The sequence below is a fragment of the Hibiscus syriacus genome, unplaced genomic scaffold (genome assembly GCF_006381635.1).
Source record: "Hibiscus syriacus cultivar Baekdansim isolate YM2019G1 unplaced genomic scaffold, ASM638163v2 tig00110392_pilon, whole genome shotgun sequence".
Classification (NCBI taxonomy): domain Eukaryota; kingdom Viridiplantae; phylum Streptophyta; class Magnoliopsida; order Malvales; family Malvaceae; genus Hibiscus; species Hibiscus syriacus.
The window spans coordinates 1,163,485-1,183,584 of record NW_024062720.1 but is presented as its reverse complement, the minus strand read 5'-3'; the positions used below and the strand labels follow the sequence as shown (position 1 = coordinate 1,183,584).

At 35.1% G+C, this 20,100-nt stretch overlaps 2 protein-coding genes and 1 pseudogene across 2 annotated transcripts; 1 reads left to right on the top strand and 2 right to left on the bottom strand.

Annotated features, from left to right (window-relative positions):
• Positions 1 to 1,483: 1,483 nt before the first annotated feature.
• On the bottom strand, positions 1,484 to 2,104 carry LOC120123388. Its single transcript, XM_039142291.1, has one exon. It carries the CDS (start codon positions 2,102 to 2,104, stop codon positions 1,484 to 1,486), a length of 621 nt encoding a protein of 206 aa, XP_038998222.1.
• A 6,167-nt stretch (positions 2,105 to 8,271) lies between these two features.
• On the bottom strand, positions 8,272 to 9,966 carry LOC120123386 (annotated as a pseudogene).
• Positions 9,967 to 11,607: 1,641 nt separating this feature from the next.
• On the top strand, positions 11,608 to 13,439 carry LOC120123321 (DNA-dependent metalloprotease WSS1-like). The gene is given in 6 exon segments (XM_039142247.1): positions 11,608 to 11,863; positions 11,971 to 12,166; positions 12,498 to 12,585; positions 12,588 to 12,662; positions 12,665 to 13,140; positions 13,240 to 13,439. Coding segments are annotated over 6 exon segments (1,182 nt in total). The 5' UTR covers positions 11,608 to 11,705; the 3' UTR covers positions 13,429 to 13,439.
• Positions 13,440 to 20,100: the final 6,661 nt, after the last annotated feature.

Here is a 20,100-nt window from a genome sequence, read left to right as displayed (position 1 = left end):
TTTGGTAGTTATGCCTTTATTATTTCAACAATTTGCAGCTACTTTATTGACTCCACAATTCCACTTGCACACTTGCACATTCGGTGTATTAATGCACCGAATAATTTGTTGAAATTTCAACACCGGTGAATATCCATATCATGCCGAACGCTCGACCGAATGCGCTCAAGAAGCTCTCTATTTCGTCATGGTGCTAACAGCACAATAGAATGCATCATTGAACTCTATTTTTTCGACGGTACACAGCACGAAGATCCCGATGACGAAATGCACTGCCATGATGATCAATGATATTATACACTTGGTGTAGTCTATATTCAGGGTTTCAATAGTTAATTTGGAATTTATGAGAAATCTTTTACAGAACAACAGGCAACAGCCGAAAAGAACTTGGGCTAAGAACTCAAAGAAACAAGAGGCCTGCAATGCCCGGCCACGCTCTCGATGTATAGGGATGACAACGGGTCGGGTTGGATCGAGTTTTTCACCTTATCCGACCTCAAGTATCAACAGTTTGTTGAATAAATCAACATAAGGGCATCGAAAACGAATGGTCCTCGGTTTCTAGCCATGTATGTGTAAAGGGACCATAATGGCTTCGGCCACTTTCTTTTGAGTGTCCAATGTTAGGAGATGACAGGTTTCAATCTATGCAGGAACAAATGTTTGTGCCTATTTGTTGTAACAAAATCATTGTGTTTTCAGCTTTTAACATCTCTTGGTCTTTGATTTTTTTTAAAGGAAGGATCTAAGATTAGGACAGACGTGAATCATTGATTCCATGCCATTATTGTTTCTTTGAAAATTTGCATATTGGAGGAAATGCACCCCACACCAAGTGTCAGCTTTTGTGGCTTCAAAAAGGATCCCTAAAACCCGACATATCGGATTCTTTAATATATGATCAAATTTGCAGATTCGATGTTGATACATGGAAAATCTTGAAGCTCTTAAACAATGCAGTTATTAGACAGGTTTATCCTACTAGTTTTGCGCTGTGTACATAAATATAATCCGTTTTAGGGAATGGCGATTTACTTATTCCGTGAATTAATTTGAACTAAAGTAAATAATTAAATTGGATTAAAACCTAAACCTTAAAGAGTAAATCAAAATAAATCTACAAGTAAAACAGTAGCTTTGAGTCTTTGACAACAGAAGCTAGCCTTAATTGCCATCATTTTCAAAAGGTCATTTCTGCCTAATTGAAATGGAACACTAAATCAATATTATTTCAATGCTTAACATAGAAACCGAAGGGACCTAGGAGCCTAGGGGTATTCCCTTTCATACCTAATTTCTTCTTCTTCTTCTTCTCCTCTAGCAAAGTGAGTAGTTGAACCAAAAGCTAAATATTGCATAAACAGAACACGTTAACTGATAACTTACATGCAACTGCAGCCACAATCCCCTAAAAAAATACGTAACAAAGAAAACGCATAAGTTTCTATTGGAATCATCTTTAAACAGTGACTAATTTCTGTCAATCTTCGATCCTGAGTTCTTCTTTCATCTTTGCGATAAATTCATCAAACCTTTTGTTTAGCTCTTCTGTACTCAGCACCCCATTTTCTTCTTCCTCTTCATTGTTTTCACTTTCTCCAATGTCTTCCTCATCTTCTTCCACAGGTATCTCCAAACCCCATTTATTATCTTCTTCCTCTACTATCTCAACGCTGTTTTTTATTGCCTCGTCAACGGTGCTCCCCAAGGCAGCTTTATCGTTCAACAATGGTGCTTTTGGCTCCAAATCAAGCGACTGATCAGCACGTGGAACATCTTCATAGCTCTTGAAAGATTGATCATCATCATCATTGTACATAGATGAAGAACAGATTAGACCTGAGTATTTGGCAAGAAAAACAAGCAATCCATTGCAAACAAGGAATATGCAGTTTTTGTCTATGGCATGGCTAAACAACTGGAAAGGAAGTGAATCATGGAAGTTGAAGCTAAAGGAGTGGAGCAAAGAAAGCCAATATGAATAGGAAAAGAACAGGGAAAAGACTGAAACTGAGAGAAACAAATGAGTCAGTCTTCTATGAAACCCAGATTTCAGAAACTGACTCAAAGATTTCTGCTTCTGGTTTTCTGTTTGATCCATTTTTCCAAACTCCTGAATCTCTTTTGGTGTTGTGAAGTTGGAATGGCTTATGATCAAATTCTTACATTTATATGTAAATTATTTTCGAGAAAATCCGAATGTGTTAATATTATAGACTTATATTTTTTGTCATTATCTTATAATTGATGTTTCTGAAAATATTAACTGTAAGGGTTAATTTATGTAATACATGTGTTCACAATTTCTGCCACATTTCTTTGCTTTCTTTTTCATTGAAAGGGTCTGTTCTCCTATGCCATTAACGCATTACTTTTAACTTCGTTTTGCTTTCTTGTATTAGACTAATAATACAAGAGTTGAATGAAGAATTCAATGGTATCCGAGAAAAATAATCCTCCCCGGACGGGAAAATTTTCGGGTTAGCAGCTCGAGTAGCAGTTTCTGCTTCAGAAAAAACTACAATGAAGAGTGTATTTTATTGGTAAAATTTCATTTAATTCTCAGAAAAGAAGGTATTAAAAATGCAAATGTGAAATTTGATGTGTTCTAGAGGTCGATGTGAAAAGCTTTCTCGAGGCAAACGGAAACTATAATTGGCCCAGCCAAGTCTCCAGCAGCACAGCCTAAAGGGAAAAAAATGCATAATTTAAAATGATGCTACTGCAAGACAGTTAAACTTGTAAGCAAAATCAATAACAATGTAACTATTATCGATCCGTGTAGATGACTAACTTACTGATCCATTGACCAATTGAATGACGGAGAAGTGTAGTGTTGCGAAAGATGGCTATCGGATAGAGCAAAATCGTAACTGGTAATTTGAGAAAATAAAAAATGAAGATAAAGAAGACACAAAATTTACGTGGAAAACCCTTAAATAATATAGGGTAAAAACCACGGGCAACGGTAGAAGAATTTCACTATGAGAAAATAGGAATTACAACTTCTCTCGATTTACCAAGGAGAAAACAATGATAATTCTCTCTTGATAAAAAGGAGAAAACAACTCTCAATAAATTCTCTAAATTCTCTCTAGTATTGGAAGAAAGCTAGAATGCTTTGGGATGGTTTTGAAGCTAAATGAGCTAGGGTATTTATAGTTGAAGCTTAAAGACTAATTTGTAAATATCCTAAATTTTAGTGACTAGAGTTTGTAATTTGCCCATATAAAAAATCAACAATTTCTACACCTAATTTTCGGTTCCTACAATTGTTGACAAAATTCAATATTTTTTCTTCAAACCATGCACTTTCGGTGCATTGATTTTCAACAATCTCCCACTTGAAGATTTGATTGGAACAATCATATCTTCACACCATTCTTTCTACCATGTACCATCATGTTGCTTACGTCTCTGACAGGCCACAAGAGGATCGACACCAAATAAATTTATCAGTATTGATCGCATTCGTCATGAAATCTGCTATGTTGTCTTTAGTATGGATCTTCTGCATATCTACCGTCCCTTCTTCCACCTTTTCAGGAATAAAATGGTACTGATCTCGTATATGCTTTGTCCTTGAATGAAATGTTGGATTACTTGCTAGATGCAAGGCGCTTTGACTGCCACAAAATATAGAGACATACTCTTGATTGTGTCCAAGCTCCTCCAATAGCATCTTCAACCAAATTGCTTCTTTACTGGCTTGTGTAGCTGCTACATATTCTGCTTCTGTTGTGGATGTAGCCACAACTGACTGCAATTTTGAAACCCAGCTTACAGCTCCACCAGCAACTTTGAACACATATCCTGTAGTAGATTTGCTTTTATCCGAATCCCCTGCATAGTCAGAATCTACATACCCATTGATTAATAAGTTTGATCCTCCGTAACATAATGCAATATTTGAGATCCCTTTGATATATCTCAGGATCCTCTTCACAATATTTCAATGCTCTTTGCCTGGATTCGCCATGTACCGACTAACCACTCCCACTGCTTGTGCAATGTCTGGTCTTGTGCATATCATAGCACACATTAAACTTTCCACTGCTGATGCATACGGTACTCGAGACATCTTCATCCTCTCTTCTTCACTGCTAGGACTCATACTGGAGGATAATTTGAAGATAATAGGAAGAGGGGTAGAAATTGGCTTACAATCTTGCATGTTGAATCTTGACAAGATCTTCTTCAAGTAATTCTTTTGTGAAAGCCAAATCTTCCTATTACTTCTGTCTCGGTGAATTTGCATCCCTAGAATTTTGTTTGCTGATCCCAAGTCCTTCATTTCAAATTCCCTAGCCAGTTGTGCATTCAATTCTTCAATATGATCTTTGTTGGGTACTGCAACCAACATGTCATCTACATACAACAGCAATATAACAAAATCGTTATCATCAGACCTCTTGAAATAAGCACAAGGGTCTGCGTTAAGTCTGTTGTATCCAAGGCACATAATGAAGGAATCAAATCTCTTATACCAACACATTGGCGCCTGCTTTAGACCGTACAAAGATTTGTTCAACCTGCAAACCAAGTTCTTCTTTTCTTTTTCTTCAAAACCTTCAGGGTGGAGCATGTAAAACTTTTCTTCAAGTTTTCCATGAAGAAAAACTGTTTTAACATCTAGCTGCTCTAGATGTAAGTTCAATGTAGCACACATTGCCAAAACTACTCGAACTGTTATTAGTCGAACCACAAGAGAAAATATTTCATTGAAATCAATACCTTCTTTTTGAGCATATCCTTTGACCACCAGTCTTGCACAATACCTTTCAACTTGATCGTCACTATTTCGCTTGATTTTGAAGACCCATTTGTTACCAATTGGCTTCCTTCCTTGTGGTAGTGACACAAGGTCTCATGTATTATTTTTATGATGGGCTTCAATTTCTTCTTGCATCGCCATCATCCATAGTGAAGCATCTGAGCTGTTTATTGCCTCCTCGTATGTTGATGGCTCACCGTCCTCTGTTAAAAGGCAGTATGCAATATTTCCTTCTATAACATAATCTGAGTGCCAATTGGGACGTCTTCTCACACGATCTGATTGACGAGTTGGTAGAGCTTCAGAACTCTCTGGTTCTTGTTCATCATGTGCTGGTTCTGCTTCAGAAGAATATCCTTCTTCAACCTCATTTTCCACATGTATCTGTGTAGTCTCTGACTTTTCAGTGCTATCATCGTCTTTTTTTCTCTGTAGTTTATCTTCTACAAAGATAACATCCCTGCTGATGATCACTTTGCGGGCAGTGGGATCCCACAAGTGATACTCATTGACTCCATCAACATACCCCAAGAATTTTCATTTCCTGGATTTTGGATCCAGCTTTGAGATTTCTTGGGAGTTGTACATCACGTACACAATACTTCCAAATACATGAAGGTTTGAATAATCAGCTGGTTTACCAGTCCACATCTCCATTGGTGTCTTCAGCTCTATTGTAGTTGATGGAGCTCGATTCACCAAATAACAGCCGGTATTGACTGCTTCTGCCCAGAATGATTTTTCTAGGCATGCATCCCTCAACATTGCTCTTGTTCTTTCTAACAAGGTTCTGTTCATCCGCTCTACCACTCTATTTTGTTGAGGAGTGTTCGCCACTGTGAACTGTCTTTTGAAGCCTTCTTTCCTGCAAAAGTCATCAAATTTTTCGCTTGTGTATTCTCCTCCATTATTTGTTCTGAAACACTTGATCTTATTTCCAGAATCAAGTTCCACCCGTGCTTTGAAGATTTTGAAAGTGGAAAACACATCTGACTTCTTCTTAATAGGATACACCCAACATCTCCTGGAGTAGTCATCAATAAATGAGACAAAGTATTTTGCTTCGTCTAGGGATGTAATTGGTGCTTGCCATACGTCAGAGTGAACCAATTCTAGAACACTTTTACCTCTAGAATTTGATGTGTTGAATTTCAACCGGTGCTGCTTACTTGTTATGCAATGCTCACACAAAGGAAGTGATACCTTTGTTAAGCCTGGAAGTAGCTTTTGATCCACAAGGACTTTCATTCCTTGTTCTGACATGTGTCCAAGTTTCTAATGCCATAGCATTACCGAATCTGAACTACATGAGGCAACAGAGGCTTCTGCTTCTACCAAAGTCTCTCCCTTCAGCATGTACAAGTTTGTAGCTATCTTTTCACCTTTCAGCACCACAAGCGCTCCACGGAACACTTTCATGATTCCTTTCCGTGTTTCAATCTTGCTTACATTATTATCCAACAATCTGTAGGATAATAAATTTTTTCTTCAGGCCTTTCACGTGCCGCACATCTCGAACAACTTTAATTGTTCCATCATACATCTTCAATTTGATGGTTCCCACGCCAATGATCTCTAAGGCATGATCATTGCAACTATACACAGATCCTCCTGAGACAGATTCATAATGATGGAACCATTCTCTTCTTGAGGTCATGTGATATATTACTCCCTAATTAATGAGCCATATGTCTGCATATCTCTTTCTACCTTCCACGGTGGTTGACGCTTCACAACATAGAGCATCTCCATCATCTGAAGTGTTTGCAGTATTGCCTTGTGGATTGGAGTTTTTATTTAGACTCCAACAATCCTTCTTCAAGTGACCTTTCGTTCCACAATTGTAGCACTTTAAATTATTCTTGCTTCTTGACTTTGATCTACCATGTTTGTGACTACTGCTTTGGCCACATTCTGTTGATCTCCCTCTCATCGTTGTCAACGCTTCTGCTTGTTGCAGATTTACTTGTCTGTCTTCCTTATTCTTGCGCCGATTTTCTTCTTGTAGAACAGCAGCTGTAACGTCATCAAAGACTAGACTGGTGACATTACTGTTTGTCAAGTTGATCATACGAATCCGGTAGACTTTGAAGTAAAAGTTCAACACGTTCTTGTTCTTCTATTTTACAGCTTAAGGATGTAAGCTGAGAAAATAAAGTATTCAGTGTATTTAAGTGCTCCATCACTGAAGTAGATTCTGGCATACAGAGAGTGTACAATTTTCTCTTAAGGAAAATTTTATTGTGTAGTGATGTGGCCTCGTATAATTTGGTGAGATGATCCCATATCTCCTTAGTTGTCTTTTTCTCCTCGATGCTTGACAATACTTCATCTGCTAATGCTAGATGAAAGTTTTTCATAGCATTCCCATCCATTTCGATCCATTTGTTGTCATCTGTGAAATCCACCGGTCTTTCACTGATAGCTGCTAGACAACCGTCTTTCCTCAGGATGACCTTCATCTTCAATTTCCACAATGAGAAATTTCTCCTATTGAATTTTTCAATATCAAATTTCGTTGACATGACTTTCTTTTACGGATAGCTCCCACTATTTCACTATCGTGAATAGTTCTCTGGAACCTTCAAAGAACGGGTAATAACTTCTTACTTTCTTATGTTGGAGATCCACCTTTTGGTGGCAACCACAAAGACAATAAGCAGATATTACACACTCTAATCTGGCTCGGATACCAATTGTTGCGGAAGACGACTATCGGATAGAGCAAAATCGCAACTGATAATTTGAGAAAATAAAAAATGAAGATAAAGAAGACACAAAATTTACGTGAAAAACCCCTAAATAATATAGGGTAAAAACCACGGGAAACGGTAGAAGAATTTCACTATGAGAAAATAGGAATTATAACTTCCCTCGATCTACCAAGGAGAAAAACAATGATAATTCTCTCTTGATAAAAAGGAGAAAATAACTCTCAAGAAATTCTCTAAATTCTCTCTAGAATTAGAAGAAAGCTAGAATGCTTTGGGATGGTTTTGAAGCTAAATGAGCTAGGATATTTATAGTTGAAACTTAAGGACTAATTTGTAAATACCCTAAATTTTAGTGACTAGAGTTTGTAATTTGCCCATATAAAAAATCAACAATTTCTACACCTAATTTTCGGTGCCTACAATTGTTGACAAAATTTAATATTTTTTTCTTCTTCAAACCATGCACTTTCGGTGCATTGATTTTCAACATGTAGCACCGATCCCAGCTCCAATGAAAACAAATATCAATCATGGCAATACCAGAAATCTTCTTTCGAATAAGTTTGGCTTGTTTTGTTGTGTTGACCCCATCATCCTCTTCCGAATCCTTTATGCGAGCAAAGAATCGGTAGATCACAATACCAGTTTGAACAAGTCCCGCAGCCACAACTGTAAGAAGTTGACCTGAATAAATATGGGGAAAACAGAGAAAAAGAGATGTTACAAGGCCAAAGCAACTACTTTACAATATAAGCGGACAAGTCGGTAATGTTATTGACCTTAGAAAGTTGTTCTGCTAACCCTGAAGAAGTACACTGTGGTAGGCAATCCCCTTTGGGACTTCCGGACAGCTGATTTCGGAACATCTGCTTATGTTGTCAAACTCATTAGAAGCTTATAATAATTATCAGCAAGAAGACTTCAAATAATGATAGTTATATATATATATAGAAAGAAATAACAATAAACAACCACTGACCCGCTACCATGCCTTTGTGGAATGACGGACATAGATAACAGCAAGTCGTTCAAGAACCCTTCTTGTCGTTACAACAGTAGTCTGAGAAGTCATAAAACATAATAAAGTTGAGCTATTGCTTAAAACAACGAATGTTGTCAATTGCAGTCAATGTGCTTCAAATACGAAGATTCAATAATTTACGACAGAAAGACTTATGATTGGAGCTTATTGATGAACACCACTTAAAGAAGAATCACACATATTCTTCATGCATAAATATGAATTTAATTATCATCTAATTGCATAATTCCATATATGTATATGAACTTTAATTGCTTTTATTCATGAATGATACAAGCAACTGGCTTTTGCTTAAATCTCGTTGAGAAAACATATAAGACGTCATCAGATACAAGCAATAAAGTGAGAAGCAGATGAACAATATCGAGCAATTGGCTCAGTGGCAGACTTCAGGATATCATAAAAACAAGGTCAAAGGAGAGACCAAAAGAAAACAACTCACCTAACGAACTTTTTGCTTCACCGACTTTTTAAAGGGAACAATTAAATCTGCACGTTGTTCTTCCGGGTAGTCCTTCAGGAAGTCGTCATCGTCATCCTCGTCTACATTTGTAGCAGGTTCCAATAGAGGCAAATAGAACATCAGAAATGACCTCAAAGTTTTCATAGCAAGTGGTCTCAACTCAAAGGCTGAATAAAGAGGCTTCAACTCAACCTTATACTCCTTCGCAGAGTATTTAAGAGCATCATCCTATAAGTTCTTAGCATTCGTAATGATATCTTCGGATGCTTTCTTTATATTTGAAACGTAATCTGGACATGCCGCACCAGCATCACAATGAGAAACCTTGGGACAACTGCAGCACAATCACTAGGCAAACATTGTCAAATTCATGTGCGAAAATCTAGCATATTTACTTCAACATTTCCTAAATAATCAGAACATAGTGAACCAAACTAGCAGCCTACTACGGTAATAAAAACCCAATGCTGAAACTATCAAACCATTCTAACATAAACTCTATCCTCGAAATCAGTACTGTTCGTTTGTCAATACACAAGGCATACTGTAAGTCTGTTACTTATACACACATACGATGGCATTTACTTTCAGAAACATGTATATACATATATATACACATGAAAAAAAATTGTACATGAACCCTACAAAAAAAACACCTAACTGCCTAAAATTCAGCAAGTCATACACATACACATGATGACATGGACACTGATACAGTTGCCTAAACAACATCAAAAGCCAAAATGTTCTGCTAATGGCCACTGTCAACGGAGCAAATTAACAAACGAAGTAAACAAATACATGCATATAATAAACATACCCAAAAAGGAACCTGGAGGCAAAAGGGGATCCAGCAGCGACGGTAGCGGCGGCAGCTGAGGCAGAGAAGGACCCAGAAGAGTGGAAGCTTTGTTGAGAGCAAAAGCTTGGGTTTTTCCGGTATAGATAGAGCAATATTGCTATCCCCCATCTTTGTTGTTGTTCTTCAGCTAAAAAACGATTAACAAAAGAGACCCGCTTTGGCTTATATCATACCATAACGATTATCAGCTCCAGCTTTTCTACCGTTTGGTTTTCTTATGAAAAATCCAGGCTTTTAACGGATTTTTAGCTTTTGATTGGGAAAAATAGATAAATTAAAGTGTTGAATGATAACTTTTTACTTTTGTTTTTTGTTTTTTTATTGTAGGGTAAAATATTTTAAAAATATTTTTTAAATATATATTATTTAATTTTGTTATAAAAATGTGTTATTTACCCTAAAGTTAATGAAATATTTTATTTAATTTTATAATTATAAATAAAATTTTATTTTATAATCTTACCAAAATTTTAATCTCACCAAAAAATAATTTAATTTAAGATAATTGAATTATAGTAAACTTGTAATGAACCTTTCAAAACTCAAATGTTTTAGTGATGTAAATTATAACTATATATTAAAGCTTTATCGATTTGAATGTAATTAAATTATGAGAAAATAACCTCATTGACCAAAAATACCTTATAATATATGATTTTAACCAATATTTTTTAGATTTGTCAAAAAGACCAACTAAATCGCAATGCGATCGATAATTCGTAACGCGATCTCCGGTATCGTAAATCAGTTTCCAGATTTGCGAACTTCTACTATCGCAATGCAAACTTGGACAATCGCAATGCGATAGTTGAAGTTCGCGTTGCGATTTATTCCAAATTCGTTGCGATAGTCCAAAATCGCAACGACCGGTGGTATTGCATTTGTTTCTTAAGAATTTTTTCTAAAAAGATAGTATTCGCGCGGACGTGTCGAAGACCACGACCCGACCACGACCCAACCCGAGACGGACGGCGGCGGCGGCGGCGCGCAAGAGTCCCCCTTGTTCTCTATCACTCAACAAGGAAGTGGGAAAGCCAAGCCTTAAATACCATTCTTAATAGTGTTTCCAATACTATGTGGGATTGAGCATTACCAACACTTGTTTCCAATACAATGTGATTATTCAGGAAATAATTAACAATCATGCACCTTAAAATAACTGAATCAGCAACCAATTGCATTAGTATTATACGATTAAATATGTCATAATTAAAAGTCAATCTACAATCAATCGTGATTATTACAATTTTAAGCAAAACATTCAAAAATAATATCACTATTTAAGGCTCAATCCCACATAGTATTGGGAACAAGTGTTGGTAATGCTCAATCCCACATAGTATTGGAAACACTATTGGGAATGATATTTAAGGCTTGGCTTTCTCACTTCCTTGTTGAGTGATAGAGAACAAGGGAGACTCTCGCGGTCCGCAGCCGCCGTCTCGTCTCGTCTCGTCTCGGGTCGGGTCGGGGTCGTGGTCGTGGTCGTGGTCGTGGTAATACGTGTCTTCGACACGTCCGCGTGAATACTATCTTTTTAGAGAAAATTCTTAAGAAACAAATGCAATACCACCAATCGTTGCGAATTTAGAATAAATCACATTGCGATAGTCCAAATTCGCGTTGCGATTTATTCCAAATTCTGCCAAATTAAATTTTTTCGGTAAAGCCAAATCTTTGCATCCAAACAGAGATCTTCTTCCCACGCAAATCAATTTAAAATCCCGCTACAAAAAGAAAACCCCACAGGGTTCGCATATTATCCCCCAAGTTTCATCCTTTTGGAAATCAAGTTTTTTTTTTTTGAATTAGGGTTTTGATTTTGCCCAAAATAGCTGAAAAAGAAAATGAATTTGGGGGATTTACACAAGGTTTGGGAAATCAAAACATTGAAAAGGAAACCTGGAGAAGAAGAAGCCAAAAAAATATTAGAGAAAATCGCCAAACAAGTTCAACCCATCATGCGAAAGCATAAATGGAGAGTCAAGCTCCTCTCAGAATTCTGGTACCTTTCCTTCAAATTTTTTTCGTTTTTTACCTTTTATTTTGTTAAAGGAAATGATTTGTTTCCACACTTTCCAGTACGATGATTTTTCTTCTTCTTATTTATAGTCCGAACAATCCCCGTTTGTTAGGGTTGAATGTTGGAGGTGGCATCCACGTGAAGTTAAGGCTGAGGAGGCCGAACCGGGATTGGGATTTTTATCCCTTTGATCAAGTTCTCGATACAATGCTTCACGAGCTTTGCCATAATGTTCATGGTCCTCATAATGCTAGTTTTTACAGGCTTTGGGATGAACTTAGAAAGGTCCGTTTCATTCTTTTAGATAGTCTTTAATCATCATTTTCCATTGCCAAATGCTGTTCTATGGATGGTTCATGTGAAACTTGTCTAGTAATGTTCCTTTTAAGACTTGTCTAAGTTCGTGCTATTGTGTTAGAACCATAGAAAGCTATTAAATGAGAGATTCTGGGCTTTCAGGATCAGATCATTAAGAAAGCAATTATTAGGTGTTCATAGAGATATCCCGAAGATCGTTATTTATGAAAGTAGTTTGGAAAATTTATATTTAATTAGGGCAGCATGCTATTTTTTTCTTCATGTCTTTGCATTTTTTCCCCTTGTTATATTGATGCAGGAATGTGAGGAGCTCATGTCAAAAGGAATAATTGGAACAGGGGAGGGGTTTGATCTTCCTGGAAGACGCTTGGGTGGATTTTCCCGACAACTCCACTCTCGTCTCTTTGCCAGACTGCATTAACTGCAGCGGAGAACAGAGCGTGCTTGGGGTCTCTATTACCTTCTGGCCTAAACTTCTTGGCGGTGACAGCACCATTAAGAATGCACTTAGTCCTGTACAAGCGGCTGCAATGGCTGCAGAAAGGAGATTGCAAGATGATATCTGGTGCGGTTCCCATTGTTCCAAGATTGCTGAGGATGAAGAAAGTGCTGACACTTTGCATGATCATCTGGACACGGATCAGGGAGCAGAGAGATCGGGTGTGAAAGATGCTTCCAGCAGAAGTGCTTTCGGTGGAACCTCTCATAAACGAAGCCACGGGCAAGATAAACCAAAATCCAACTTTGTGGATTTAACTACACCTCCGGTATCTGGATCTGCTGTTAATCAAGATGCCAAATCTCTTAAACGAAGCTGCAAATCCAATAACCTTATATCTTCAAGTTCCTCGTCATCTGTCCCCGTGCTTAATGACGATTCTCCAGAAAAGCGAGGGGAAACTTCTATGTGGGAGTGCAAGTCATGTACTTTGCTGAATCCTGTAAGTGTTCATCCTTCAATATCACTTCGTTCATATACTTTGCTTAGTGATTCTCATAGGAACTTCCTTTGCACATTTCTTGATGTTAAAATGTTGCAGCCACTGGCCCCAATATGTGAGGTTGCTTCCCGAAAGGCTCCGAGACATCGGCACCAAGTACAAATTTTGGTCCTGCAACTTTTGCACCTTGGAGAATGTGTGAAACTGGATAAATGCTCGGCATGTGATCGATGGAGATATTCACATGGCCCTCCTATATCGACTCCAGCGCCCAATGTTGGCACATGAAACAATGTCATCAATCCAATTTTCTTCATTTTTTTATCCAAGTCAGTTGATATGAAACATTTTCAACCGTTTTTATGGTTGCTTATTACAGTGCTTCATGTTCTATTGATCGGTTTAGAGTGGTAGGGGGCATTTAACGGAATCTAACGACGTGATAATCATTTCGTAATCGAATCAAAGCTTAATGATTGTTTTATAATTTTTAAATATCAATGATCAAAATTTATTTCAGCTTCATTTAGCCTTAATAGTGTGCTTCGCCCTTGTCTAATCTTATATCCACATATTTTGTGGAAATTCTCATCTTAAACCCACATATTTTGGTTCCAATTCAAAGTATGCAAAATTGACCTCTTCATAGATTAATCAAATATGAATTTTCAAAGTTGTGATCTTAATTTCTTGAGCCAACTCAATTCTTTTTTTTAATACCCTCATACCGATATAGGACCCAATGCAATTTAGTGTCATTAGGCCACCAAAGCGACCCACTCTGAAAATATGAGAAAACCAAAACTTTAAACCAATAAAATTTTGAAATTGTAAGAACCTCTCAGTATATCAATAAATTTAGACATCTTTTCGACATTAAAACAGAATTCGATAATATGCAATATAAAACAAGTTTCATACTCTAATATGAAAATAAATTGTAACCTACATGCCCTTTAATTACATATGTTGTACTCCACAAGCAACACCAATGAAATTTCCATTGATGTCGACAAAAAGCACATGATCAATTCCTTTAATCTGAAATGATAAGTAATAGAATGAGCTTTGGTAAGTTGAGTAATACAAAACTACTAAAATATGCTTAAAGGACAAACATATATATGGTAATACATGAAAATTTCCTTAGTGATAGGTATCTACATGCTCCATAAAAGTCTTGAAATTTATTAATTAATCCTCAGAGTATCATTCGGGGAAGTATCTAGAACGAAAGATATTATACACATGATCTTAGAGATTGAGTTGAAGAGTTTAATGTGTTTCATCATGCAAAGAAAAAGTACATATAATTCCAATTGTAAATTTGTATTTCATAAAACAGACTTTTAAAGAGATGGTAGATTTTACTTTTAAAAATCATAACACCCTCCATCCTAACACCAAAAGTGTAGGTTCCCCTGAACCATACACCAATATGAAACATTGGGTAAGGACCTTACACTTATAGTATAAAGGCATGCGGTAAGGACTTACCCTGTGCACAAAGCATAGGAACCTGTGGTCAGGGCTTACACTGTGCACAAAGCAGATGAGCTTATGGTAAGGTCTTACAACTCATAGACTAAGCTTGAGACACTTCCTCCAATAATAACCAACCTTAGACAGTAAAACATAATATTAGAAAATCATGATCCCGATATATTTTGTACCAAAAAACAGAAATCAAATATTGTGTTTTATTTCAAAATCATAGTCATAGTTTAAAATCAGAAAAAAACAATCTCGTTTTTAAATAAAGAAAATAATCAAATGCACATGGAACATTAGAGGGTCCAATTTATTTCTTAGAAATAATGATAATTTTAAGAAAAGAGATTACATAACTTTAGATAGATTTCGAACTGATTTCATAAATTGAAACCCTATTAAAAGGGGTTCAATAACTAATATTAGGTTAGAAATTTAAGATTGGATACATTAGGGCCATTTAAGATTCAAATATCTTGTATAGATACTCTGGAACTGTGACCCAGAGTTATTCTAAATTTCAATATTAGGCTAGTAAGACATTTAATCACTTTGATATTCGAAAAAATTTTAGTAATTCAACTTAATAAGGGTCAAAAGGATTTATAGTATTTCGAGGTTTCCTAACGAATTCCAAGGAGATGCAAACTATATTCATACTCAGGTTGTACTCCATAATCCTTATGTTGTTATAATGTTTTAAGTTTTATCGATACTTCCTAACTTATCCAAAGACATCACTTAACTAGCCATGAAGGTATTCAGGTCATTCCAGAATATGAGGGGTAATTCCATCATTTTAAAGCTTAGGGGTATTTTGATCCTTTTGATAAATCTAGTCATATAGAGTGTTTTCGATAAATAATCTTCAGGTGTTGCTCAGAAATTAAAATTTTAGGTCATGTGCCTTCTCTGAGGTTAGAGATTGACTGTCAAAACTTTTTCAAACATATTATAAATTTAACAGTTAATTTCACTATTAGAAGCAATCAACGTCCTTTTAATCTTAAGGGTATTTTCATCATTTCTCATCCAAATATTTATGATATAAACTCTTAACATGAAAAATTAGAATTTATGGTTCAGATGTTAACTTTACTCAACTTAAAATTTATATTGATCCTCTAGTTCTTATACGAGTCATACAAGTCTTAATCATTTACTAACATTATACTGAATCAAAGTAGGTTTAAATAATCAACCGTAACACATATCCAACTCATATTCAATCATGAACTGACCAATTACCATATGTATCATATATCGTGCATAGAGTAGTAAAGTATTACCTCGATTTTCGTACTACACTAGTCAGTCATTTAACACCACTCTATCATTCTTGAACTTGAACTTGATGTCCTATAATATCTTGAATACATGGCAAAAAATACATTAGAAATAGAGATTAAACATAGAAATTTAATCAAATCGGAAGATAAAACACTGAAAAATAACTTATCGGGTTCGAATTTGGCAAATGAACCCAAAAACGGACCTGAGACATCGAAAAACATTAATGTAGGTGGTCTCGAAAAAAGTTAACGCACGGTCAATAGTAAGTCAACGGTTAACAATAGTCAACGACGGTTAACTACTCGGCTTGGCGGCTCGACTCAGTGGCTCGAGTCAGTGGCTCAACTCGACTCAGCTCAGTGGCTCATCTCGACGGTTCATATTGGTCCAATCGGTTTAGACCGATCTAACCGGTCAACGCGATTAGGGGCGCTTGCAGTGGCGGTTTTGGTAGAAAAATTTATAAAAATCATTTTAAGGGGGTTTGAGACACTTACTAAACTCGGTTCATGACAATAAATGATACAGCTATAGACATGTGACAAAATGAACACCTATAGACTCCTAACAACACAAGGGTTCCAACGATACAGGAGGTATCGTAAACGGAGTTTCAATCAATTATAAAACGTGGTTTAAAGTTTCTTAGCTAAAAGTTTCTAAAAAGGGTGATTAGATAGAGATGGGTGATTCTGCTGTGCGGCGTCTAAAAAACGGCTAAAAAACGGAGTGACCGGTTAAAGAAGTGACCGGTTAAAATTTAGGTCGGTTATGTTATATCATTTAACCGGAAATATTATCAAGCAAAATAACATATTAGGTAGCGCTTATATAATGTAATAGGTAGCGCTTATATAATAAAATAGGCATTTAACCGATATATTTATACCGGTAGCATTGCAAATTTACCTATTGCATTATAATTATTAGTTTCGTTGTTTTTTGGATCGATACAATTTTAAATGTATCGACACTTTATGCTTGCACCTCGTTGGGCATTCCTAATTCATTCTGGAAAAAAGTATCGACACAAACTATAAAGGTGTCGATACATTATTTAGACCTATTTTCTCATAAAACCGGTATATTTATACTGGGTACATTGTAAACTTACCTATAACATTGTAATTTTCGTTTCGATGTTTTTGGGATCGATACAATTTTAAATGTATCGACACGTTATTCTTGCACCTCGTTGGGCATTCATTATGGACAAAATGTATCGACACAAATTACAAAGTGTCAATACTTATCTGACATATTTTCTCATAAAACTGATAAATTTAAACCGGTTACATTGTAAATTGACCTATTACATTATAATTATCGGTTTCGATGTTTTTATTATCGGTTTCGATGTTTTTGTGATCGATACAATTTTAAATGTATCGACACTTTATGCGTGAACCTGTTTGTGCTTTCTTTTGGAAAAAAGTATCGACACAAACTTAAAAAGTGTCGATACTTTATGTTGACTTGTTTTATAATCAACCGGTATATGTATACTGGTTAAATTGTTAATTTAAATCTTACATTATAATTATTTGTTTCGATGTTTTTGGGGTCGATACTTTTTGAAAATGTATCGACACATATTCTTACATATGTATCGAAACAAATCTTTGTGTTTACTAATTTTTTCATTAAAAAGTATATTTTTACCACATACATTGTAAATTTACCTATTACTTTAAAGTTATTGAATGTTGTAGTTATTGTACATACTTTAATATGTCCTGCAAATTTAATGTTGTACCCACCCTCCAACTACCACTACCAATACCACATCCTATTGAAAGCACCACTGAAAACATGTTGTTCAATGATCCTTTACTTACATCTTCATCAACTCCTGTTGGGACTACTGAAATTGCACAACAAAATTTTTGTCATGGATCATACTGATGCAGACAATGTTAAACCAACCGATGAATGCCAAGAAGTACATAATGTTGATGAATCTGACATATTGGTTGGTAAGCTCTTCTCTTCACGTGATATCATATTTTTCCGGTAACTTTTTCTGGTTTTGTCATTGTTTTTCGGTTTTGTCATTTTTAGACCAGTTTTATCATATTTTTACATGTTATATTGTTGTGGATCGATATATTTTTTAAAAGTATCGACACTTTATAGGCGCTATAACTTCTTCTCTTTTAAATTCAGAAAGTTTCGATACTTATATTAAATTATCGACACTCGACACATATCCGGTAGCGTTTTACCGGTTTTGTTATTTTGGGACCGGTTTTGTCATATTTGTACCTGTAATATTGCTATGGAGCTATCCATTTTTCATTTGTATCGACACAAACCGACAAGCTAAGTTTACCGGTTGCCAAATTTTTTAATATTTCTTCATGATTTAGACCTACAACATTATTATTACTCAACATTTCCGATAACGCTAAACCAAATATTGTAAATATATTATAATGTATCCGGTAACACCGTATATTAATCCGCCTTTCCAGAGACAATCCCGAAAGGGAGAGAGACTTACACTTCCATAAAATAGAAAGTTTAGTTTGAGGTTTTAACCCACAATTTGGGAAAATGACAAATTTGTGTCATAGGTCCTCGAATTGTTATTATTTCTGAATTTACTCTAACATTTATTTAAAAATTTAATTTGATCTCCGAATTTAATTAAATTTAATTTAATACCTATAATTAATATTAAGAATAATTTAACCCTAAATTGGGTGGGTTGACATTTTTCCTCCCTAAACATTCCCGGAAACAAAGGAATCTTCTTTGATCCTTATACCATCAAACATTGACGAATCAATTTATCCGAATGACGTTTACGTTTCATTTAAACAAATCCAAGTTCGTACGGATCACAAATCTTTTTCTCATTCAGTACGTGTTCCTTGTCACTATCTGCTAAGATTAAAAACCCTTCGGCCAGATTTTACAACTTTCATGTAATTGGATTATATTTTCCAAATGATTACATACCCACCGAATAATTAATCAATCATTAATATATTTATCAACAATGAATTAATTGATTTAGTATGGACACTAAATATATTGAATGATTGGTTTAAAGGTTAGGATAAGACATTAGATTTCTTAAGTAATGTCAATGATTTAAACTCTGACGTTTGCGAATAGAGCAAACTAGATTAAGAGGGTCGCCCTCAGCTCTACAATATTCGATCTGGACTAATCGATCAATAGATCGGATATTCAATGATTAATTAAAAAAACTTATTATATATACTCAATGTATGAATGGTAATATTTTTCATTTACTATGACTAGCTAAGAAATAACTTATTATATATATTCAATGTATCATGTGAATTCTCAAACCCATTCTTTTTATTATTTTAAGTGTAAATGACAGAGATACTTTCTCTTAATTTATGATATCTAATGAGTCAATATTTGAATTAATAGTATTAAATATAATTTTGGGTAAATTACATGTTTAGTACCTAAATTATCGAATTTGATCTATTTTAGTACCTAAATTTTCAATTTTTTTTAAATCATATCTAACATTTAGTTATTGTTTCATTTTAGTGCCCATTAAAAATTTGACGTTAAATTTTAAAAAAAATAAAAGTTTAGGTAATAAATAAGATTAAAACTGATAATTTAAATACATAACACGTTAAGTTTTTAAGTATTAAAAAAAACAAAAATTAAACGTTAAATATATTTTAAAAAATTAATAATTTAAATATTGAACGTGTATTTTACTCTGTAAATTTTTAATATAAAAATATATGTACATAAGATAATAAAGAAGAAAAAGAAGAGGCAAGCCAGGTATGATCTGGCGGTTGAATTCAAAGTAGGACGTAACGAGTTGCATAAGAAGCTCAAACTCTATAATATGGAATTCTTCAAACTCGAATGAGACGTGTCTCTCACGCAGTCACGCTAACCGTATCACATCCCAACCCCTAGTGTCTTTCTTATCCTTTTCTCTTTTAAATTATTTTATCTCAGCACAATTATTATTTTCTAAGGCACGTCATCGCCCTCGTCATACCTCTTTCAAATCTGACTTTACTTGGCCAAAGCAAGTAACGTTAATGATAGATTAATATAAAATTAAGAAATGACACAATCGAAAATTTAAATTTTTTTAATAAAATGATTTAATGGATTGAAATGTTAATTTATATATATATTATATTGTAATTATTTTAAAAT